This window comes from Nerophis lumbriciformis, linkage group LG18 (genome assembly GCF_033978685.3).
Source record: "Nerophis lumbriciformis linkage group LG18, RoL_Nlum_v2.1, whole genome shotgun sequence".
Lineage (NCBI taxonomy): Eukaryota > Metazoa > Chordata > Actinopteri > Syngnathiformes > Syngnathidae > Nerophis > Nerophis lumbriciformis.
Genome location: NC_084565.2, coordinates 21,057,501 through 21,082,414, shown reverse-complemented (window position 1 = coordinate 21,082,414; position 24,914 = coordinate 21,057,501). Strand labels below are relative to the sequence as shown.

The 24,914-nt window shown below is 41.3% G+C and overlaps 1 protein-coding gene across 2 annotated transcripts in view; it reads left to right on the top strand.

The window, feature by feature from the left end:
* The window catches only part of yjefn3 (YjeF N-terminal domain containing 3), a 121,484-nt gene that overhangs the window by 76,408 nt on the left and 20,162 nt on the right, over positions 1–24,914 (top strand). For both annotated transcript variants that reach the window (XM_061977815.1, XM_061977816.1), the window contains exons 3-4: positions 1,916–2,024; positions 21,909–22,019. In XM_061977815.1, coding sequence (XP_061833799.1) covers positions 1,916–2,024; positions 21,909–22,019 — 220 coding nt within the window. The remainder of the gene's footprint in view (positions 1–1,915; positions 2,025–21,908; positions 22,020–24,914) is intronic.

Sequence of the window (24,914 nt, the reverse complement as noted above, 5' to 3'; positions counted from 1 at the left end):
ATAATACTGGGTGAGAGGAGCTCATCCTGCAGGTATTTTGTCTTTAGTGGCGTCCACACAAAGACAACTGTCTACACAATACGTGTGATGTCAAAACACAAATCAGACAAGAGCACCTAAACACATCATACACATATTAAAAAAAATAAAAAAAAATAATAATAATAATAATTTTCAATCACGCTGTCACCAAAAAATGGTAATCTAATTAGTTACTATGGTAATTAGAGATGTCCGATAATATCGGACTGCCGATATTATCTGCCGATAAATGCTTAAAAAAAAAAGTCATATCGGAAATTATCGGTATCGGTTTCAAAATTATCGGTATCGGTTTCAAAAAGTAAAATTTACGACTTCTTAAAACGCTGCTGTGTACATGGACGTAGGGAGAAGTACAGAGCGCCAATAAACCTTAAAAGCACTGCCTTTGCGTGGCGGCCCAGCTTTTCACACACACAAGTGAATGCACTTGGTCAACAGCCATACAGGTCACACTGAGGGTGGCCGTATAAACAACTTTAACACTGTTACAAATATGTGCCACACTGTGAACCCACACCAAACAAGAATGACAAACACATTTCGGGAGAATATCCGCACCTTAACACAACATAAACACGACAGAACAAATACCCAGAACCCCTTGCAGCACTAACTCTTCCGGGACGCTACAATATACAACAAAAGCCATTATCGGACATCCCTAGTTAATACCATTTGTATGTTTCTTTGATGCTCTTATATGCTATTGTTGAAAATAGATGTATTACGTTTAAAATAGTCCATGTTTGAGAAGCCTACTCTTAGTTCCAACAGGTATGATATTCTTTGAAATGCATCATGTGCTCGCCCCGCCCGTCTTGTCAAATTTCAAAAAGCCAATGTGACCCCTGAGCTAAAATGTTTGCCCACCCCTGTCCTAGAGGCATGTTAGGGGTAGACTAACATCTCCAAATAGTTGACAACCAAATCGGGTTGTACAGTATACCGGTATTAGTATAGTACCACGATACTAATGAATCATATTCGGTACTATACCGCCTCTAAAAAGTACTGGTCCCCCCACCTTCGTCGTCACGTCGTGTCATTGCTGGTTTACGAGCAGAGGAGCATGTTCGGCAGCGCACAATCACAGAGTACTTACAAGCAGACACAGTGTGTAGACAGAAAAGGGAGAACGGACGCATTTTGGCTTAAAAACTAACGATAAAGGTGAAGTAATAACACTGAAACGCCCTCACCCTTAGCACCTAAAGTCCATCTGCAGTCTGAAGTGTTTTAGCTACATCTAAATCACTAATCCTCGCCTCCATGGCGACAAATAAAGTACCGGTACGTTTCTTACAAGTATCATCCCTGCAGGACGAGGAATAGCTAAACATGCTTCACTATCTGTGGTCCCCCTCCAAGGTTTCTCATTGTCATCCCATTGGGTTGAGTTTTTTCCTTGCCCTGATGTGGGATCTGATCCGAGGATGTCGTTGTGGCTTTTGCAGCCCTTTGAGACACTTGTGATTTAGGGCTATATACTGTAAGTAAACTTTGTGTCACCACTATTGACGTCGTACCTTAATGCAGTGTTTTTCAACCACTGTGCCCACGGCACCGTCTGGTGTGCCGTGGGAGATTATGTAATTTCACCTAATTGGGTTAAGAAAATATTTTGCACACAAGTAATTATAATCCGTAAATAATGTGCCGTTGTTGTGTGTCTGTACTGTATAGAGCTCGGCAGAGTAACCGTGTAATACTCTTCCATATCAGTAGGTGGCAGCAGGTAGCTAATTGCTTCTCGCTGGAAACTCATGTCAACACAAAGTTTTGTGATCATTTAGATTCAATTATTCTGACATCATGTGCAGGATATGTCTTGGAGTAACCGCATTATTGCATCTTCTCGTCCGTTTTCTAGTAAAGACGAGGCCAGCGCCATCGAGGCGGAACTCCTGAGAGATTACAAGTTTGGACAACAGCAGCTGATTGAGATTTGGGGACACGCCTGTGCACTCGCCATCTCCAAGGTTTGGTTCTTACGTCAATACGTCTTATACAACATCTACAATATTGCTGGGCGGTATGGCAAAAAAAAATAAAAATAAAAATACCACCATTAATTTTTTCGTATCATCCGATCTCAATTAAAATCACAATATTTATTTTATTTTATTTTTTTGTCCTGTCCAGCTACTCAGGCAAATCATATAGTTGATGTAGATGCCCATATTTGCTGTACAAATTTACTTTACAAAAGAGAAGTGTGGGATACTTCTCTTGTTGCCTTATTTGTATTTGACTTTATTAAATGGATTTATAATATTATTTGGTGCAGCCGGGCCGGAGCAGGAGGGGATGGAAAGAGGAAAAAAAGGAAGACAGAGGGGGAAATTGTGGGGACAAGAGGGGGATTAGACAGAGATAACAACAACAATAACAACAACAACAACCACAACAGCAAATATATGTACAAATATGATAGTAAAAGTGATAGCAAAGAAGCAGTTAATTAAATAAATATTAATAACACAGAAATGACAATGAGCATTATTACACTACAAATGAGCAATACAAATACCAATAGAAATAGCACTATTGATAATGAATAATAACAATAATGACCTCTATTATCAACAATACAATTGTTTCAAATTCAACAATATGTAATGATAACTTGAAATACAAAAGAAAGCAGATACATGGAGGGGGAGAAGAAGAAGCCAACTATATTAACCTTATAGATTGTTATAGTAACAATAGGTTCAGCTTTGTCAGTGTGCCATGTGGTATACCCAGTTCAATCACAATTTTTTTTTTTTTATTAAAGTGGGATTATAGTGAGTACTGTTGCAACACTACTGTTTACTATTGCAGTATCTTGCAACAGACATTTCCACCATGTTTGATTGAGATAATATATGCTAACAGCTGACAACTGTCATTTTGTTCATATCTATAATTGTGTTTACTAGAGGTGCAACAGTACATGTAATCCACGCCAGAGTCCGTACCTTAGGTTTTTGCTTCTTTTTCGGTACATTTTCTGTGAGTAAAGACAACTTTTTTCCCCTTTCTAAGTTATTTTGCTTGTCATCACAAACTTCATTCTGCAGTAAACAAAGCATCAGTGATGACTTTTATTTCAAGTGAACATTTCCTAAACAACACTTTCAAATGGTAAATTATTATTTGTTTTCTTGAATGACTTGTATACATCGGTGCTTCTCAGCAGTGTTTTGGCAAACAAGAAGCGGTGACCCAGATTGTGGCGTTTTTTTTAGAACTCAAATACTGTAGCATATATTCAATACAATTACATTAAAGTGCAGTTTGAATTTGAGGTGCACCTACACATAAAACAAGTTTAATGATTATTTCAGGAACAAAGGTTTTTTATACACAAACTCAAAAATGATTTAAAGGCCTACTGACACCCACTACTACCGACCACGCAGTCTGATAGTTTATATATCAATGATGGAATATCCTGCTGAAAACGTCTCAGTATGATGACGCCTGCGCGTGACGTCACGGATTGTAGGACATTTTGGGACAGCATGGTGGCCAGCTATTAAGTCGTCTGTTTTCATCGCAAAATTCCACAGTATTCTGGACATCTGTGTTGGTGAATCTTTTGCAATTTGTTCAATGAACAATGGAGACAGCAAAGGAAGCGGTGTATTGCGGCAGGTGTTGTGCCGGATAACGCACCCCTGCCGTAGAATGCACCCCCTGACTGTTGTGCCGGGTAACACAGCCGGTGTTTCATTGTTTACATTCCCGGAAGATGACAGTCAAGCTTTACCATTGGCCTGTGGAGAACTGGGACAACAGAGACTCTTACCAGGAGGACTTTGAGTTGGATACGTAGACGCGGTACCGTGAGTACGCATGCAGCTGCGGCTTCCAAACATTTGATCGCTTGCCCGTACGTGCGTGCCGCTATGTGCATGTCACGTACGTAACTTTGGGGACTTTGGGGAAATATATGTGCTGTAAGAACTTTGGGGAGGTGAACGGTGCTTTGGGCTGTGGGATTGAGTGTGTTGTGCAGGTGTTTGAGTTGTATTGGCGGGTTATATGGACGGGAGGGGGGAGGTGTTTGTTATGCGGGATTAATTTGTGGCATATTAAATATAAGCCTGGTTGTGTTGTGGCTAATAGAGTATATACAGGTAAAAGCCAGTAAATTAGAATATTTTGAAAAACTTGATTTATTTCAGTAATTGCATTCAAAAGGTGTAACTTGTACATTATATTTATTCATTGCACACAGACTGATGCATTCAAATGTTTATTTCATTTCATTTTGATGATTTGAAGTGGCAACAAATGAAAATCCAAAATTCCGTGTGTCACAAAATTAGAATATTACTTAAGGCTAATACAAAAAAGGGATTTTTAGAAATGTTGGCCAACTGAAAAGTATGAAAATGAAAAATATGAGCATGTACAATACTCAATACTTGGTTGGAGCTCCTTTTGCCTCAATTACTGCGTTAATGCGGCGTGGCATGGAGTCGATGAGTTTCTGGGACTGCCCAGGTGTTATGAGAGCCCAGGTTGCTCTGATAGTGGCCTTCAACTCTTCTGCGTTTTTGGGTCTGGCATTCTGCATCTTCCTTTTCACAATACCCCACAGATTTTCTTTGGGGCTAAGGTCAGGGGAGTTGGCGGGCCAATTTAGAACAGAAATACCATTGTCCGTAAACCAGGCACGGGTAGATTTTGCACTGTGTGCAGGCGCCAAGTCTTGTTGGAACTTGAAATCTCCATCTCCATAGAGCAGGTCAGCAGCAGGAAGCATGAAGTGCTCTAAAACTTGCTGGTAGACGGCTGCGTTGACCCTGGATCTCAGGAAACAGAGTGGACCGACACCAGCAGATGACATGGCACCCCAAACCATCACTGATGGTGGAAACTTTACACTAGACTTCAGGCAACGTGGATCCTGTGCCTCTCCTGTCTTCCTCCAGACTCTGGGACCTCGATTTCCAAAGGAAATGCAAACCAAACCAACCCAAACCATCACTGATGGTTTGGGGTGCCATGTCATCTGCTGGTGTCGGTCCACTCTGTTTCCTGAGATCCAGGGTCAACGCAGCCGTCTACCAGCAAGTTTTAGAGCACTTCATGCTTCCTGCTGCTGACCTGCTCTATGGAGATGGAGATTTCAAGTTCCAACAGGACTTGGCGCCTGCACACAGCGCAAAATCTACCCGTGCCTGGTTTACGGACCATGGTATTTCTGTTCTAAATTGGCCCGCCAACTCCCCTGACCTTAGCCCCATAGAAAATCTGTGGGGTATTGTGAAAAGGAAGATGCAGAATGCCAGACCCAAAAACGCAGAAGAGTTGAAGGCCACTATCAGAGCAACCTGGGCTCTCATAACACCTGAGCAGTGCCAGAAACTCATCGACTCCATGCCACGCCGCATTAACGCAGTAATTGAGGCAAAAGGAGCTCCAACCAAATATTGAGTATTGTACATGCTCATATTTTTCATTTTCATACTTTTCAGTTGGCCAACATTTCTAAAAATCCCTTTTTTGTATTAGCCTTAAGTAATATTCTAATTTTGTGACACACGGAATTTTGGATTTTCATTTGTTGCCACTTCAAATCATCAAAATGAAATGAAATAAACATTTGAATGCATCAGTCTGTGTGCAATGAATAAATATAATGTACAAGTTACACCTTTTGAATGCAATTACTGAAATAAATCAAGTTTTTCAAAATATTCTAATTTACTGGCTTTTACCTGTATATGTCTTGTGTTTATTTACTGTTTTAGTCATTCCCAGCTGAATATCAGGTCCCACCCGCCCCTCACAGCATCTTCCCTATCTGAATCGCTCCCACTGCCCTCTAGTCCTTCACTCTCACTTTCCTCATCCACAAATCTTTCATCCTCGCTCAAATTAATGGGGAAATCGTCGCTTTCTCAGTCCGAATCGCTCTCGCTGCTGGTGGCCATGATTGTAAACAATGTGCGGATGTGAGGAGCTCCACAACCTGTGATGTCACGCGCATATCGTCTGCTACTTCCGGTACAGGCAAGGCTTTTTTATCAGCGACCAAAAGTTGCGAACTTTTTCGTCGATGTTCTCTACTAAATCCTTTCAGCAAAAATATGGCAATATCACAGAATGGCAAGATGGCAAAACGCGTTGAAAAAGACGCTTTTTAACGGGAAGTGTGAGAGCCTAACATCACTGAAAGACATGAGTGGACACAGCGAGACGGGAAGCGTGTGATTTTAAACCATCATATCCACTTCCCCTCTTTATCCTGGTCCAATAGTTTAGCTCGCCAGTGTAGCCTGACTGAACACCACCGCACCACCGCCACTGCCCACAGCCACCGCTTGCATGACATCACCGCTATTTGAAGACAATTACTGTAAGAGGAGACGCAGACGGCCCGATTTGGTCCATTTCACTGCTGTAACTGTGTTCAGAAATACCACACACACACACACACACACACACACACACACACACACACACACACACACACACACACACACACACACACACACACACACACACACACACACACACACGCGTTCTTGTATTTGTTACCTTCTTGAGACCTCCAAAAAAATGCCTCCCTCTTTAGGACCACACTTTCCAGATATATAAATATTTGTATTTACATCATTAATAATATATACAAACTATGCAAATATAAAAAAGTGAAGCTTTTAGTTAATTTTTTTTATTTATCGTTTGTAATTGTTTTTTAATCTTCATTATTTACTTCAAGTTATTACAGTATGTCTCTATATACATATTTATGGTAACACTTTAGTATGGGGAACATATTCATCATTAATTAGTTGCTTATTATAGTAACAAAGACTTAGTTTAGAGTTATTTGGACACTAGGGGAACATTTAAGGGTTAGGGTTACTAATAAGCAATAATTCTGAGGTTATTGAGGCAAGACTCTTAGTTAATGGCTTACTGGTTGTATATTAAGGCCATGCAGAATAAGGCATTAATAAGTACTTATTAAAGAGCCAATATGTTACTAATTAGCCTGTTAATAAGCCACTAATTAATAATAATAATAATAATGATAATAGATTTTATTTGTAAAAAGCACTTTACATTGAGTAAACAACCTCAAAGTACTACAGTGTATTAAAAAAAATAAAAATAAAAAGATAATTAAAATAAAAACTAGAACAGCCTAATAGCTAGAACTAGTATGCATATATCTAAAAAAAAAAGAGGCTTTTTTAAAAAAAAAAGAAGGGTTTTTAAGCCTTTTTTAAAAGCATCCAGAGTCTGTGGTGCCCTCAGGTGATCAGGGAGAGCGTTCCATAGACTGGGAGCGGCGGAGCAGAAATCCCGGTCTCCCATTGTTAGTAGCCCTCGGAGGTTGGAGGAGGTTAGCCTGTCCAGAGCGGAGGTGTCGTGTGGAGGATTTGGGGGTGAGTAGTTCTTTGAGGTAGAGGGGGGCGTTTCCATGGAGGTGAATATGTGTTCCCCATACTAAAGTGTTGCCATAATTATTTACTTAAAAAAAAAAAATTGGCCAAAGGGGGTGCATTTTAATTTCTTACACACACTTGTTATTACTAGGGATGTCCGATAATGGCTTTTTGCCGATATCCGATATTCCGATATTGTCCAACTCTTTAATTACCGATACCGATATCAACCGATATATACAGTCGTGGAATTAACACATTATTATGCCTAATTTGGGGGCAGCACGGTGGAAGAGGGGTTAGTGCGTCTGCCTCACAATACGAAGGTCCTGAGTAGTCGTGAGTTTAATCCCGGCCTCGGGATCTTTCTGTGTGGAGTTTGCATGTTCTCCCCGTGACTGCGTGGGTTCCCTCCGGGTACTCCGGCTTCCTCCCACCTCCAAAGACATGCACCTGGGGATAGGTTGATTGGCAACACTAAATTGGCCCAAGTGTGTGAATGTGAGTGTGAATGTTGTCTATCTGTGTTGGCCCTGTGATGAGGTGGCGACTTGTCCAGGGTGTACCCCGCCTTCCGCCCGATTGTAGCTGAGATAGGCTCCAGCGCCCGTCGCGACCCCGAAGGGAATAAGCGGTAGAAAATGGATGGATGGATGGATATGCCTAATTTGGACAACCAGGTATGGTGAAGATAAGGTACTTTAAAAAAAATAAATAAAAAAATAAAATAAGATAAATAAATTAAAAACATTTTCTTGAATAAAAAAAGAAAGTAAAAAATAAAATAAAAACAGTTACATAGAAACTCGTAATTAGTGAAAATGAGTAAAATAAACTGTTAAAGGTTAGTACTCTTAGTGGACCAGCAGCACGCACAATCATGTGTGCTTACGGACTGTATCCCTTGCAGACTGTATTGATATATATTGATATATAATGTAGGAACCAGAATATTAATAACAGAAAGAAACAACCCTTTTTGTGTGAATGAGTGTAAATGGGGGAGGGAGGTTTTTTGGGTTGGTGCACTAATTGTAAGTTTATCTTGTGTTTTTTATGTTGATTTAATAAAAAAAAAAAAACAACAACAAAAAAAACCCCGATTCCGATAATAAAAAAAACGATACCGATAATTTCCGATATTACATTTTAACGCATTTATCGGACGATATTATCGGACATCTCTAGTTATTACATATGTTGGCCAGAGGGGGAGCACTTTAAAAAAGCAACACACAGTCAATTAGAAAAAACCCTCCTTTTTGGGACCACCCTAATTTTGATAGCTTTCACCACCGGGGGTGCAAATGAGACATTCTCTATTAGATGCAATGGTTTCCCGTATTGGGACCATGATTTATGTCCTAACTTGTTCACACCTCCTCATATGGACGGTACTTTTCCTTATTGATGTCTCAAGAAGGGTAGAAATACAAGAAAAGACACACACACACACACACACACACACACACACACACACACACACACACACACACACACACACACACACACACACGCGCACACACATACCTACACTTTTTGCTTGCCAGACAGATTATAGGTTCTCGGTAAGTAGATCCCTTTCACTGCTGCCACACTCAGCAGAACCAGACTGTGGGCTTCTGTATCAGTCTGAGGCCGTTCATCACCTGAGTGGAGACCAGAGACGTTTTGTTGACCCACCGCAGTAAATCTCTACTTTACATGAGCACCGACACGGCTACACTTTCTCATATATAAACCCCCCCCTCAGGGTCGGGTGTATTTGTTATTTCAGGAGCCTCGTAGCGTTTTCTCCAGACTTGATTGGAGGTGAGAGTGCAAGCAAAGTATCCCCATGGCGGCCCTATGACCCGACTGACAATACGCCGCGCTTGTTCTTCTACGTCCCATCGAGGCCTTGTTAACATCGCGGTTGGACGCTCACTTTGATGAAACGGGAAGCCGTTTGGGTTTGCACCATGGAAATGTGATTAGATTTTGTTTTCTTAAACCGTATGTGTTTGCCAACTTGGGCTGCTTTCAGCTAACTCAGGGGTCAGCAACTCTTTAGCGCCGCCCGAGTGGCTCCCTGGAACCTTTTTAAAAAAGGGTTGAAAATGGAAAAAGATGGGGGAAAAATAAATGTTTTGTTTTAGTATGTTTTTTGTTTGAGGACAAACATGACACAAACCTAACCAATTGTTAGAAAGCCCACTGTTTAATATGTTTGTGTGTATGCTTCACTGATGAGAGTATTCTGTCCTACTAATTATGGCGGTTCTTGAACTCACCATAGTGTGGACTGTGACGCAACAGTTTGTGTACATGTTAAAGTGCCAAGGATTGTCACACACACACTAGGTGTGGCGAAATTATTCTCTGCATTTGACCCATCACCCTTGATCACCCCCTGGGAGGTGAGGGGAGCAGTGAGCAGCAGCGGTGGCCGCGCCCGGGAATAATTTTTGGTGTTTTAACCCCCAATTCCAACCCTTTGCTCATCAAACACTTATTTGGAACATCCCACAGGTGAACAGGCTAATTGGAAACAGGTGGGTGCCATGATTGGGTATAAAAGCAGCTTCCATGAAATGCTCAGTCATTCACAAACAAGGATGGGGCGAGGGTCACCACTTTGTGAACAAATGCGTGAGGAAATTGTTTAAGAACAACATTTCGCAACCAGCTATTGCAAGGAATTTAGGGATTTCACCATCCAGGGTCCGTAATATCATCAAAAGGTTCAGAGAATCTGGAGAAATCACTGCATGTAAGCACGTGACCTTCGATCCCTCAGGCTGTACTGCATCAAAAAGCGACATCAGTGTGTAAAGGATATCACCACATGGACTCAGGAACACTTCAGAAAGCCACGGTCAGTAACTACAGTTCGTCGCTACATCTGTAAGTGCAAGTTAAAACTCTACTACGCAAAGAGAAAGCCATTCTTCAACAACACCCAGAAAAGCCGCCGGCTTTGCTGGGCCCGACCTCATCTAAGATGGACTGATGCAAAGAGGAAACGTATTCTGTGGTCTAACGAGTCCACATTTCAAATTGTTTTTGGAAACTGTGGACGTCGTGTCCTCCGGAACAAAGAGAAACAGAACCATCCGGATTGTTATAGGCGCAAAGTTGAAAAGCCAGCATCTGTGATGGTATGCGGGTGTATTAGTACCCAAGACATGGGTAACTTACACATCTGTGAAAGCGCCATTAATGCTGAAAGGTGCATACAGGTTTTGGAGCAACATATGTTGCCATCCAAGCAACGTTATCATGGACGCCCCTGCTTATTTCAGCATGACAATGCCAAGCCACGTGTTACAACAGCGTGGCTTCGTAGTAAAAGAGTGCAGGTACTTGACTGGCCTGCCTGTAGTCCAGACCTGTCGCCCATTGAAAATGTGTGGCGCATTATGAAGCCTAAAATACCACAACGGAGACCCCCGGACTGTTGAACAACTTAAACTGTACATCATGGGTGTCAAACTCTGGCCCGCGGGCCAAATTTCACTTCAGTCGTCTCTTCTTAGTTATTATTTCTCCGGCTGTAGTAAAGACCCGCTCACAGGGCACAGAGGAGGCGGGAGTGCGACACAGTTCGCGTATCGGTCACGTGACCAAAACAGCTCATGATCGGTCACGTGACTTTCTAAAAGCGGTACGCGCACCAACACAGGGTTTCGCTCTATGAGCTCGACGCATGCGCCGATGCATCGGTGTTGCCGGACCCATCACTAATGAGCACGTTTTTGTTTGTTCCAGTATAATTTATTTCTTAAATAAATCATTTTTCCTACCTGCACGCTGTGTCTAACGCCCGTCTGCATTCCTGGGAAAACGAACCCCGCATCACCATGCGCCCCGGTCGTCACACAACAATTGCAAAGTGTTAATAAAGTGTTAGAGATGCGCGGATAGGCAATTATTTCATCCGCAACCGCATCAGAAAGTCGTCAACCATCCGCAATCCACCCGATCTAACATTTGATCAGAACCGCATCCGCCCGCACCCGCCCGTTGTTATATATCTAATATAGACGATGCAAGGCATTAGTGAGGTTATAAAGCTTTTGCCTGTTAAAGAAAAGAGACTGATCCAATGCAGCATTCGCGTGCCACGCTGTCACGACCCAGACGCACACCAGTGCGCAATCATATGGGAGCCGCGCTGAGCGCACCTCCAAGCGCGTCTCGCTGCCGGCGACGGCCGGGTATATGGGCCCGACGCTCCAGCGCCATCCATTTTCAGGGCTAGTTGATTCGGCAGGTGGGTTGTTACACACTCCTTAGCGGGTTCCAACTTCCATGGCCACCGTCCTAGCTGCTGTCTATATCAACCAGGGTGAGCCCCACCCCTTTCGTGAGCACACTGCGCGCGGAGTGACCCCTGTTACGCGCCCCCGGCAACAGGGGTGGCGGGCAGGTAAGCTGCGCGGGCGGAGCGCGCGGAGTGACCCCTGTTACGAGTCCCCGGCCACGGGGGTGGCGGGCAGGTAAGCTGCTTACCTGCTGCGCGTGACGCCGGCCGCGGCGAAGGCGGACGAGGCGGGGTGTCGGTGCGGTGGGCGCGGTAGTGACCCTGGACGTGCGTCGGGCCCTTCTCGCGGATCGCCTCAGCTACGGCTCCCGGTGGGGCCCTCTCGGGGGAAGGGGCCTCGGTCCCGGACCCCGGCGAGGCGTCGGGGGCCTTCTCCGCTCCGTAAAAGTGTCCATCTCTTTTATTTTTTTCTTCTGTTGTGGCATATGCTGCAGGTGCCTGCTCGTTTTTCGTATGTGGGTAACAACATTTAACTATGTATATATATTTCCGAATTGGTTTAACTGCCACCCGCCTGAATCTATTTAAAATCTAATTTTTTTTTATTTCAATCGCCCGACCCGACCCGACCCGACCCGCTGATAAAATCTAATTTTTTTAAATTTCATCCGCCCGATTCGCGGATAATCCGCGGACTCCGCGGTTGTGCCCGCAAACCGCGCATCTCTATAAAGTGTGTCCCCTGAAATCACAGCACATGTTCTTCAATTGAGAAAATGTTAAAAATGTTGAAAAAAAAAACAAGTGGGATAGGTCAAAAAATACATTGATTTTTAGCATTTGCACAATCAACATGAGGTTGTGCACTATACAGATCATTGCTTGACAACATCCGTACAATAACTGGTCTCTGTAAGAAGTTCAGACTAAACCAGGCCTATTTCATAGTTAACATGAGAGCCATGCATCAAAGGCCTGAAATGATTGCGCTCTGTTCCCTTTATAGCGGCAAACATCCAACACTATTCGATTGGTAATAGCTTCTGCAGCAGCAGGAAACATTTCCCCGGCCAATATCAAACTGTCCTCCTGACGGACGTGCTCTCCCCGAGTGGTTCTCTTGAATAAGTGCGTGCAATAAAAGGGAGGCCATAAAGGGAAAGAAACAGTAGGTGGAGACCGTACAGAGGAGGGAAGTGATCATCCAAAAACACAACATTTGATGCTGCTATTTTATCTTCCGTAGGCCGTGAACTGTGCAGCATGCAGCTTCACCAGCTGAGTATACAACACACGATACTTGTTTTTGCAAGTTTCCTCACCACCACGTGACCCGGCGAGGCGTTCACAAATCTGCCAACGCTGTAACATTGCCACCTCACCGTAACGTCTTGTCTCCTAAGGACATAACCTCACCCGTTAAAATCTCAACTCGCCGCAAACAAAAAAAAAAACTTGGGAAGTCCTACATTTCGGGCCTCGGACTTCAAAACATGCACGTGACGACAAAAAGATATACACAGTTAAAGGGGAACATTATCACCAGACCTATGTAAGCGTCAATATATACCTTGATGTTGCAGAAAAAAGACCATATATTTTTTTAACCGATTTCCTAACTCTAAATGGGTGAATTTTGGCGAATTAAATGCCTTTTCTAATATTTTCTCAAACACCGAGTCAAATCAGCTCTGTTATTTTCCGTTTTTTCGACTGTTTTCCGTACCCTGGAGACATCATGCCTCGTCGGTGTGTTGTCGGAGGGTGTAACAACACGAACAGGGACGGATTCAAGTTGCACCAGTGGCCCAAAGATGCGAAAGTGGCAAGAAATTGGACGTTTGTTCCGCACACTTTACCGACGAAAGCTATGCTACGACAGAGATGGCAAGAATGTGTGGATATCCTGCGACACTCAAAGCAGATGCATTTCCAACGATAAAGTCAAAGAAATCTGCCGCCAGACCCCCATTGAATCTGCCGGAGTGTGTGAGCAATTCAGGGACAAAGGACCTCGGTAGCACGGCAAGCAATGGCGGCAGTTTGTTCCCGCAGACGAGCGAGCTAAACCCTCTGGATGTCTTGGCTCACACCGTCCCTTATGCCACCGAAGATGATCAAGAGAAGAATATCGACCCTAGCTTCCCTGGCCTGCTGACATCAACTCCAAGACTGGACAGATCAGCTTTCAGGAAAAGAGCGCGGATGAGGGTATGTCTACAGAATATATTAATTGATGAAAATTGGGCTGTCTGCACTCTCAAAGTGCATGTTGTTGCCAAATGTATTTCATATGCTGTAAACCTAGTTCATAGTTGTTAGTTTCCTTTAATGCCAAACAAACACATACCAATCGTTGGTTAGAAGGCGATCGCCGAATTCGTCCTCGCTTTCTCCCGTGTCGCTGGCTGTCGTGTCGTTTTCGTCGGTTTCGCTTGCATACGGTTCAAACCGATATGGCTCACTAGCTTCAGTTTCTTCTTCAATTTCGTTTTCGCTACCTGCCTCCACACTACAACCATCCGTTTCAATACATTCGTAATCTGTTGAATCGCTTAAGCCGCTGAAATACGAGTCTGAATCCGAGCTAATGTCGCTATAGCTTGCTGTTCTATGCGCCATGTTTGTTTGTATGGCATCACTGTGTGACGTCACAGGAAAATGGACGGGTGTATATAACGATGGTTAAAATCAGGCACTTTGAAGCTTTTTTTAGGGATATTGCGTGATGGGTAAAATTTTGAAAAAAAGTTCGAAAAATATAATAAGCCACTGGGAACTGATTTTTAATGGTTTTAACAATTCTGAAATTGTGATAATGTTCCCCTTTAACAACTAGAAACTAGGGTTGTACGGTATACCGGTATTAGTATAGTACCGCGATACTAATGAATCCGCCCCCGTCGTCGTCACGTCGTGTCATTGCTGGTTTACGAGCAGAGGAGCATGTTCGGCAGCGCACAATCACGGAGTACTTACAAGCAGACACAATGTGTAGACAGAAAAGGGAGAACGGATGCATTTTGGCTTAAAAACTAACGATAAAGGTGAAGTTATAACACTGAAACGCCAACCGGAAGAGATGCTTTAAAACATGGTTAGCTAGCTAGCGGCTAAAGTCCAGCCGCAGTCGGCAGTGTTGTAGCTACTTCTAAATCACTAATCCTTGTCTCCATCGCGACAAATAAAGTAAGTTTCTTAGAAGTATCATCCTTGCAGGACGAGGAATAGCTGAACATGCGTCATCGGCGTCAAAATGTAAACAAACTCCATTGGTGGATCTACACCTGACATCCACTGTAATGATACCAAGTACAGGAGCGTATGTAGTCGATACTACTATGATTACATCAATATTTTGTAACATCACAAATTCTATTTCCTTTAAAAAAAAAAAAAAAAAATGAAGTGAAGTGAATTATATTTATATAGCTCTTTTCTCTAGTGACTCAAAGCGCTTAACATAGTGAAAACCCAATATCTAAGTTACATTTAAACCTGTGTGGGTGGCACTGGGAGCAGGTGGGTAAAGTGTCTTGCCCAAGGACACAACGGCAGTGACTAGGATGGCGCAAGCGGGGATCGAACCTGCAACCCTCAGGTTGATGGCACGGCCACTCTACCAACCGAGCTATACCGCTATATTATGTTTATAAACTCAGGAAATATGTCCTTGGACACATGAAGACTTAAATTATGACCAATGTATGATCCTGTAACGACTTGGTATCGGATTGATGCCTAAATTTGTGGTATCATCCAAAACTAATGTAAAGCATCCAAACAACAGAAGAATAAGTGATTATTACATTTTAACAGAAGTGTGGATAGAACATGTTAAAAGAGAAAATAAGCAAGTAAATTAATATGTGGATTAATAATTCATTTTCTACCACTTGTCCTTAATCATTTTGACAAAATAATAGAATGATAAATGACACAATATGTTACTGCATATGTCAGCAGCTAAATTAGGGGACTTTGTTTGCTTACTTACTAATAAAAGACAAGTTGTCTTGTATGCTCACTATTTTATTTAAGGACAAACTTGCAATAAGAAACATATGTTTAATGTACTGTAAGATTTTTTGTTAAAATAAAGCTAACAATGCAATTTTTGTGGTGCTCTTTATTTAGAAAAGTATCAAAATAGTTTGGTACCGGTACCGAAATATTGGTATCGGGACAACACGACTAGAAACACACTTGGAGAGCGCAGACCTCCGCCAGGCCCTATCTCCCAATAAGAAATAATAATTTATATAAGTCCTAAATCAGAGGGTTATCTGAACAAAATCTAATCATTTGATCCATTACTGACATTTCCTGAAAGTTTCATTAAAATCTGCCGATAAACTTTTGAGTTATGTTGCTGACTAACTCACAAAAAAATCCCAACCGAATACATAACCTCCTGGCAGAGGTCATTTGGACACTCCATTTTTTGTGCCCCATATCAATAAATCAATCAATCAATCAATGTTTATTTATATAGCCCTAAATCACAAGTGTCTCAAAGGGCTGCACAAGCCACAACGACATCCTCTGTACAGAGCCCACATAAGGGCAAGGAAAAACTCACCCCAGTGGGACGTCGATGTGAATGACTATGAGAAACCTTGGAGAGGACCGCATATGTGGGTAACCCCTCCCCCCTCCCCCCCCCCTCTAGGGGAGACATATACCTTACATGTTATACAGATATTTTCAAGTTGTGTAATCATTTGACCAATGGTCACTGACTTATGGCCAATTATTCACAGTCAGTCCTGAAAGCCATTTTTGCTACCGATCTGGTTGGTATTGTATAGACCAGTGGTTCTTAACCTGGGTTCGATCGAACCCTAGGGGTTCGGTGAGTCGGCTTCAGGGTTTCGGCGGAGGTCGAGACACGCCCGACTGATCGTGTATATAAAATAATAGTGCAATAATGTTCATTGTCATTTATGTGTTATTACCAGCTACTTCACTCGCTAGTTCGTTTTTATAATTTTTGGTATCATATTTGTACATATCGTATTTTTGCTGATAGAGTTCTGTTGTTGTTTGTCCCCCTCTTGTCCTTGCAATATCTTTATATTTTCTCCTGCTCTGGTCCGGCTGCGCCAACCACTAAATGTATCCATTTAATAAACATAATAATAATAAATAATAAACATCTACATTAACAATACTATTTGCTAGGGATGTCCGATAAGCCGATAAATGCGCAAAAATGTAATATCGGAAATGATCGGTATCGGTTTTTTATTATCAGTATCGGTATCGTTTTTTTGTTTTTTTGTTTTTTTTTTATTAAATCAACATAAAAAACACAAGATACACATACAATTAGTGCACCAACCCAAAAATCCTCCCTCCCCCATTTACACTCATTTACTACACTCATTCACACAAAAGGGTTGTTTCTTTCTGTTATTAATATTCTGGTTCCTACATTATATATCAATATATATCAATACAGTCCGTAAGCACACATGATTGTGCGTGCTGCTGGTCCACTAATAGTACTAACCTTTAACAGTTAATTTTACTAATTTCATTAATTACTAGTTTCTATGTAACTGTTTTTATATTATTTGCATGTTCTCCCCGTGACTGCGTGGGTTCCCTCCAGGTACTCCGGCTTCCTCCCACTTCCAAAGACATGCACCTGGGGATAAGTTGATTGGCAACACTAAATTGGCCCTAGTGTGTGGATGTGAGTGTGAATGTTGTCTGTCTATCTGTGTTGGCCCTGCGATGAGGTGGCGACTTGTCCAGGGTGTACCCCGCCTTCCGCCCGATTGTAGCTGAGATAGGCTCCAGCGCCCCCCGCGACCCCAAAGGGAATAAGCGGTAGAAAATGGATGGATGGATGTTTTTATATTGTTTTACTTTATTTTTTATTCAAGAAAATGTTTTTAATTTATTTATCTTATTTTATTTTATACTTTTTTTTTAAAACTACCTTATCTTCACCATACCTGGTTGTCCAAATTAGGCATAATAATGTGTTAATTCCACGACTGCATATATCTGTTGATATCAGTATCGGTTGATATCGGTAATTAGAGATTTGGACAATATCGGAATATCGGATATCGGCAAAAAGCCATTATCGGACATCCCTACTATTTGCCTGGCTGGCTGGACAGGACATATTAAAAACCAACAACAAAATAACTATCTACTGAATTTTAATAAATGCCCAGTACAGTGGCCACTATATAAGGGAATATATAATGTACTTATCCACATTTATGGTTCTGTTCACCACCTTTTAGAACCTTGCATGGAAATAGCACAGGGTCATAAAAATAGAAAGCTAGCTCAATATATTATGTTTCATCAATCTTCATGGGAAATTAAATTACTGTAACACGGTCTCCTGCCGCTCTGGCCTCACTGTGTAACACCGTCTGCCCCGCGGCCCCCAGGGGCCACAAGAGCCATGTCTGGATATCCACTGAGACCGCGCCATGATGGAGATAACTGCTGCCGTCTCTTCAGCTTGGATTCACTGCTTGTGTAGTAAATAGGCTCCAGAGGGAGATGACGTTATTTCTGTGAATTTATTAGTGGGTGTAGACACGTGGAGACAGTGGTGGGCCGTCGGGGCCAGCAAGGCCTTCTCTGCTGGTCTAACATAACCAGAATTTAAAGATACAATTATTTATATCTAAAAGTATTCATTTTCTCTTCATGTCATATTATGCTTCTTACAGTGCTGTTGTTTTTAGTTTTGGTTTGTATCCAATCAGAATTCAGATAGCTTATGTTGCCATGCTGCCTTCAGAATCAACAATGCGGGCGTCCGTGCACTGTAAGCGAACGGGGATATACAGTTGATAGACAATTGCGATAGCCAATCAGATCACGAGTTGTTGTCAGTAAGGCCTTCTTGCTGGCCTAAGGTTGAACGTGACATTTACGCGATTGGATTGGACACTCACCGGGGCCGATAGCGGATGAATTTGAGAACACATACAGTTGATAGACAGTTGCGATAGCCAATCAGATCACGAGTTGTTGTCAGTAAGGCCTTCTAGCTGGCCTAAGGTTGAACGTGACATTTACGCGATTGGATTGGACACTCACCGGGGCCGATAGCGGATGAATTTGAGAACACATACAGTTGATAGACAGTTGCGATAGCCAATCAGATCACGAGTTGTTGTCAGTAAGGCCTTCTAGCTGGCCTAAGGTTGAACGTGACATTTACGCGATTGGATTGGACACTCACCGGGACTGATAGCGGATGAATTTGAGAACACATACAGTTGATAGACAGTTGCGATAGCCAATCAGATCACGAGTTGTTGTCAGTAAGGCCTTCTAGCTGGCCTAAGGTTGAACGTGACATTTACGCGATTGGATTGGACACTCACCGGGGCCGATAGCGGATGAATTTGAGAACACATACAGTTGATAGACAGTTGCGATAGCCAATCAGATCACGAGTTGTTGTCAGTAAGGCCTTCTAGCTGGCCTAAGGTTGAACGTGACATTTACGCGATTGGATTGGACACTCACCGGGGCCGATAGCGGATGAATTTGAGAACACATACAGTTGATAGACAGTTGCGATAGCCAATCAGATCACGAGTTGTTGTCAGTAAGGCCTTCTAGCTGGCCTAAGGTTGAACGTGACATTTACGCGATTGGATTGGACACTCACCGGGACCGATAGCGGATGAATTTGAGAACACATACAGTTGATAGACAGTTGCGATAGCCAATCAGATCACGAGTTGTTGTCAGTAAGGCCTTCTAGCTGGCCTAAGGTTGAACGTGACATTTACGCGATTGGATTGGACACTCACCGGGGCCGATAGCAGATGAATTTGAGAACACATACAGTTGATAGACAGTTGCGATAGTCAAACAGATCACAAGTTGTTGACAGTAGCCTATCTAGGTAGCCTGATGTTAACGAGACTAGGATTGGATACAAGAGTTCAAGATGCTTTATTATTGTCCATTCTTTAACATGTACAAGACACATAAGAACTGAAATTTCATTTTCGGCACAGTCCCACTAAGAGCAGACATACGTTTACAGGGAGACAAGACGGGACCGCTGACGGGTCAGCCACTTACGACGCTCCTTAAAAAAAGTGGGAAAAAGGTGATATTGGGAAAGGGGGGAAGAGTAAAAAAAATATCAGTCTAAGGCTGGACCCCAAGGGAAAAACCTCACATAGCATAGCACACATAAACATGTTACATATAATCACAACAACTCGCAACAGAGGGGGGGGGGGGGGGGGGGGTCAAAAGCGTCCATCGTAGAGGTGTCCTCGGGGGTGTTTGTCAGAACAGCCTGTTCCTGTCAATTGCGTCGAGAGTCCAGCTGATCATATCCATGTTTGATGTTTAGATTTGGGGACAGCGCAAAGAAAGGGGCTTCAAAAAAGTTCAGACAAGACAAAACGAAGAGAGCAAGCAGGGAAGGAGGGAGCGCAGAAAATTAAGCAGTGGTGAAGACGTTGGTTAAATGCGACCGCCCTCACCAGAGGCAAGACAGAAACTTGCATATTAAAATATGCATTTTAATGAAACTTTCAGGAAATGTCAGTGATGGATCAAATGATTCGATTTTTTGGGCGGTCCAGATAACCCTCTGATTTAAGACTTTTATAAATTATTATTTCTTATTGGGAGATAGGGCCTGGCGGAGGTCTGCGCTCTCCAAGTGTGTTTCTAGTCGTGTTGTCCCGATACCAATATTTCGGTACCGGTACCAAACTATTTCGATACTTTTCTATACTTTTCTAAATAAATGGGACCACAAAAAATTGCATTATTGGCTTTATTTTAACAACAAATCTTACAATACATTAAACATATGTTTCTTATTGCAAGTTTGTCCTTAAATAAAATAGTGAACATACAAGACAACTTGTTTTTAATAGTAAATAAGCAAACAAAGTCCCCTAATTTAGCTGCTGACATATGCAGTAACATATTGTGTCATTTTCCATTCTATTATTTTTGTCAAAATTATTAAGGACAAGCTGTAGAAAATGAATTATTAATCTACTTGTTCATGTACTGTTAATATCTACTTATTTTCTCTTTTAACATGTTCTATCTACACTTCTGTTAAAACGTAATAATCACTTATTCTTCTGTTGTTTGGATGCTTTACATTAGTTTTGGATGATACCACAAATTTGGGTATCAATCCGATACCAAGTAATGAGTATCCAATTACAAGTTTCAATTTAGCAGGAAACAGGAAGTGTTGCCCCGTAGCCAGACCGGGAGAGCATAGAAGGAGAAGAAAATGTTGATTAGGTGGCAGATATATATTCGCAAGGCCATTTTCAAGAAGGATATTTAAAGAGAAACTACATCTTGTGAGACGATCTCAGCCAACCCCGGAAGCTAGCTCAGCTGTTCTGGCCATTTCCACTCGAATAAGCCGACTACTAGCGGTACCACTGGCTTATACGCCGTCGAATAGGTGCTACAAATAGTGAGTTCAAATATTTTATTTTTTCACTTTTAAAACGTTTTTTGGAACTTTAATTTTGACAGTACCACATAAGATATGTTTTAATTGCTGATGCGTTTGAATTGATTTTTAAATGCGCCAGAAAATAACCCGTTTTGTACACTGTTGATGTATTTCAATGTTCAGTAGTGCGTAAATGTGTATCTGTATAGTATTTCTCCAGCAATGGTCATGTGGTTACATCAATTATGGTATTTTGAGAGGTAATCATTGAAGTCGGACATCACTGAAGGCCTAGGTGGGAAACACACAGCCCGCCACTGCATATAGATCATTTTGTTAGTGGATTAAGTGGTCACAACCAAAATGTGAATCTGGAATATTTAGAATTTCCATCAGCGAAACCTGTTTGATAGGTTCCGATTACGTTCCTGCACACTGTTGCCTGCTACAATTTATGACTTGCATTTAATTGTCATCATGGTGGATATTTTTGACCACAGTATCCACACAGAAAGCAAGTTATATAGGGAAGCATCCTGTTGTGAGAGCACAGGTATTTTTTCCGAGTGGCCGCACACCCGCCATCCCGCATTGGTGACAAAAGGGGAAGGCAGAGGCGCACACATTAAATAACATGCAGTGCATTAGAATCCTTTAAGTCTTATGGGTACATACTAAATACTTATTCTCTCACAATAACCCTTTCTATTTTCTACTCCCTGAAACGTTTGCTTTTGTTTCTAAGCATCGGATTCTATTTATGCTTTTTCTCCAGGCTTACCCGCTCAACTCTTTAGCCAAGAAGCAGCCGACAGTGCTGGTGATCTGCGGCCCAGAGCAAAACGGCTCCATCGGTCTAGTGTGTGCAAGACACCTGCGCATTTTTGTAAGTACAATAAACTAGAGGTAATCTGCAGATTATATACATATATATGTATATATACATGTAGATATGTGTATATGTGTGTATATATATGTATACATATATATATACATATATGTGTATATATGTATATACGTACATACAGTATAGGCCAAACGTTTGGACACACCTTCTCATTCATGTGTTAATTTTTTTTGTTTTCATGACTATTTACATTGTAGATTGTTACTGAAGGCATCAAAACTATGAATGAACACATAGTTATGTACTTAACAAAAAAAGTGAAGTAACTGAAAACATGTTTTATATTCTAGTTTCTTCAAAATAGCCACCCTTTGCGCTGATTACCGCTTCGCACACTCCTGGCATTCTCTCGATGAGCTTCAAGCACGCCTGTGAAGTGAAAACCATTTCAGGTGAGACTACATCTTGAAGCCCATCGAGAGAATGCCAAGAGAATGCGAAAAAGTAATCAGAGCAAAGGGTGGCTATTTTGAAGAAACTAGAATATAAAACATGTTTTCAGTTAAGTACTTTTTTAGTTAAGTTTAGTGACAAGGGTAAATAGTCATGAAACTAAAGAAAACGCATTGAATGAGAAGGTGTGTCCAAACTATTGGCCTGTACTGTATATGAATATATATATATATATATATATATATATATATATATATATATATATATATATATATATATATATATATACAATATGAGTATTTATAGCAGAGGTGGGACCAAGTCATTGTTTTGCAAGTCACAAGTAAGTCTCAAGTCTTTGCCCTCAAGTCCCGAGTCAAGACAGGCAAGCCCTGAGTCAAGTCCAAAGTCAAGACTGGAAAGTCTCAGGTCAAGTCCTAAGTCCTGCATTTTGAGTTTCGAGTCCTTTCAAGTCCTTTTAACCACAGACTAATATATTAACACAGATTGTGTATGCTTTTCAAACGCTGTATTTATTAATTAAAACAAGTGCATTTTAAATTGCAGGAAAGAAAATTGTGCTGACATTGCACTTTATAATAGCACTATTAACCAGTCATTTTAAACATTAACTCATTCCTTTACAGAACAAACACATAAAAAAATAAAGTGCAAATGTACTTATTTGTACAAAAGTGTTAACATTGAAAAAACATGACATATACGTGAACATAACAAAAAAGTTGTACTTTTTATATGTCAGGGCCCTATGCTGCATTGCATTTGCAAAAGACCAAATTAGCCAAGAGTCTGTCAGTCATTTGTGCACGATGGGGGCGTAGTATGATGCCACCATGGCTGAAAACTCGCTCCACTGGAGCACTGGAGGCAGGCACTGCCAAGACTCTCATGGCCACTCGGAACAGTGAAGGAAGAGTCTTCATGTTCAATGCCCAGAACAAAAGGGGGGAGAGAGTTGTTTTGGGTTGGTGCACTACTTGTAAGTGTATCTTGTGTTTTTTATGTTGATTTAATTTAAAAAAAGAAAGAAAAAAAAAAAATTATTTCTTGTGCGGCCCGATACCAATCGATCCACGGACCAGTACCGGGCCGCGGCCCGGTGGTTGGGGACCACTGAGGTAAACAACCAACAGTATGTCAGAAAGCTAGCTAAAACGGTACACATATTCATAATATAGTATACATTTTAACTGACCTTTATTTTACTATTTTTGTCTTTTTTTAGGTGGCTAAAATACGCGGTGCTGCTGACCGCCGTCTAACGTTACGTGTGATAACCCTGCTTAAAAAAAATCACTGAACAAAAAGTATGAATAAGGTAGTGAACTGCAACAGATTCCCGTGTTTGCAATAACGTTATAACGTTAGCAGTGAGTTTACAGCCTCACTGATTTAACTACACAGCAAATAAAAGTCTCGTTACTTAGCCAATAAACGTTATCTTACATTCAAAACTTACCGTTCTTTGTGCAACTTCAAATGCCGGACGAAGTTGGAAGTTGTTGCCTCTCCATCAGTAATTTTCAAACCGCATGTGTTGCATACTGCAAACCGTTTTGTGTTGACCACCTCGTAATTTTTATACCCAAACAAAATTATTTTAGGTATCATTTTTTGTTCACTGGCGTGTGGTTTGGACATGTCTTCTTCGTTGGTTGTCCTGCAATTTGATTGGATGAATGCTGTGTGATGAAAACAAAGTAGATCTAATTTGATTGACTGTTGTACTGAGACCACACCAGCTGACACACGCAACGCTGATAGACAAGTACACAATGAAAAATACGGAGCGCTCCCAAATAACTTTTTCATCTTTGGGTTTTGGGGAAAGTAGCAAGTCATGTCAAGTCATGTCAATTCAAAAGGCTCAAGTCCAAGTGAAGTCACAAGTCATTGATGTTAAAGTCTAAGTCGAGTTGCAAGTCTTTTTACATTTTGTCAAGTCGAGTCTAAAGTCATCAAATTCATGACTCGAGTCTGACTCGAGTCCAAGTCATGTGACTCGAGTCCACACCTCTGATTTATAGTATATATATGTGTATGCATGTATATATACACGTGTATGCATGTGTATATACGTGTATGCATGTGTATATACGTATATGCATGTATATATGTAAATATACGTATATGCATGTATATATACATTTATCCATGTATAAGCGTATAAAGGTATATGCATGTATATATACGTATATGCATGTATATGCGGATATTTACGCATAAGCATGTATATGTCTATATATACATATATGCATGTATATGAATGTGTATATAAAAGGTATTGTATATAAAAGGTATTGTATACATGTACGTATGTATATATTTGCATGTATGTGTATATATGCATGTATGTATATATATAAATATATATATATAAATGTATGTGTGTGTGTGTATATATATATATATATATATATATATATTCATTTATATATATATATTCATTTATGTATGCAT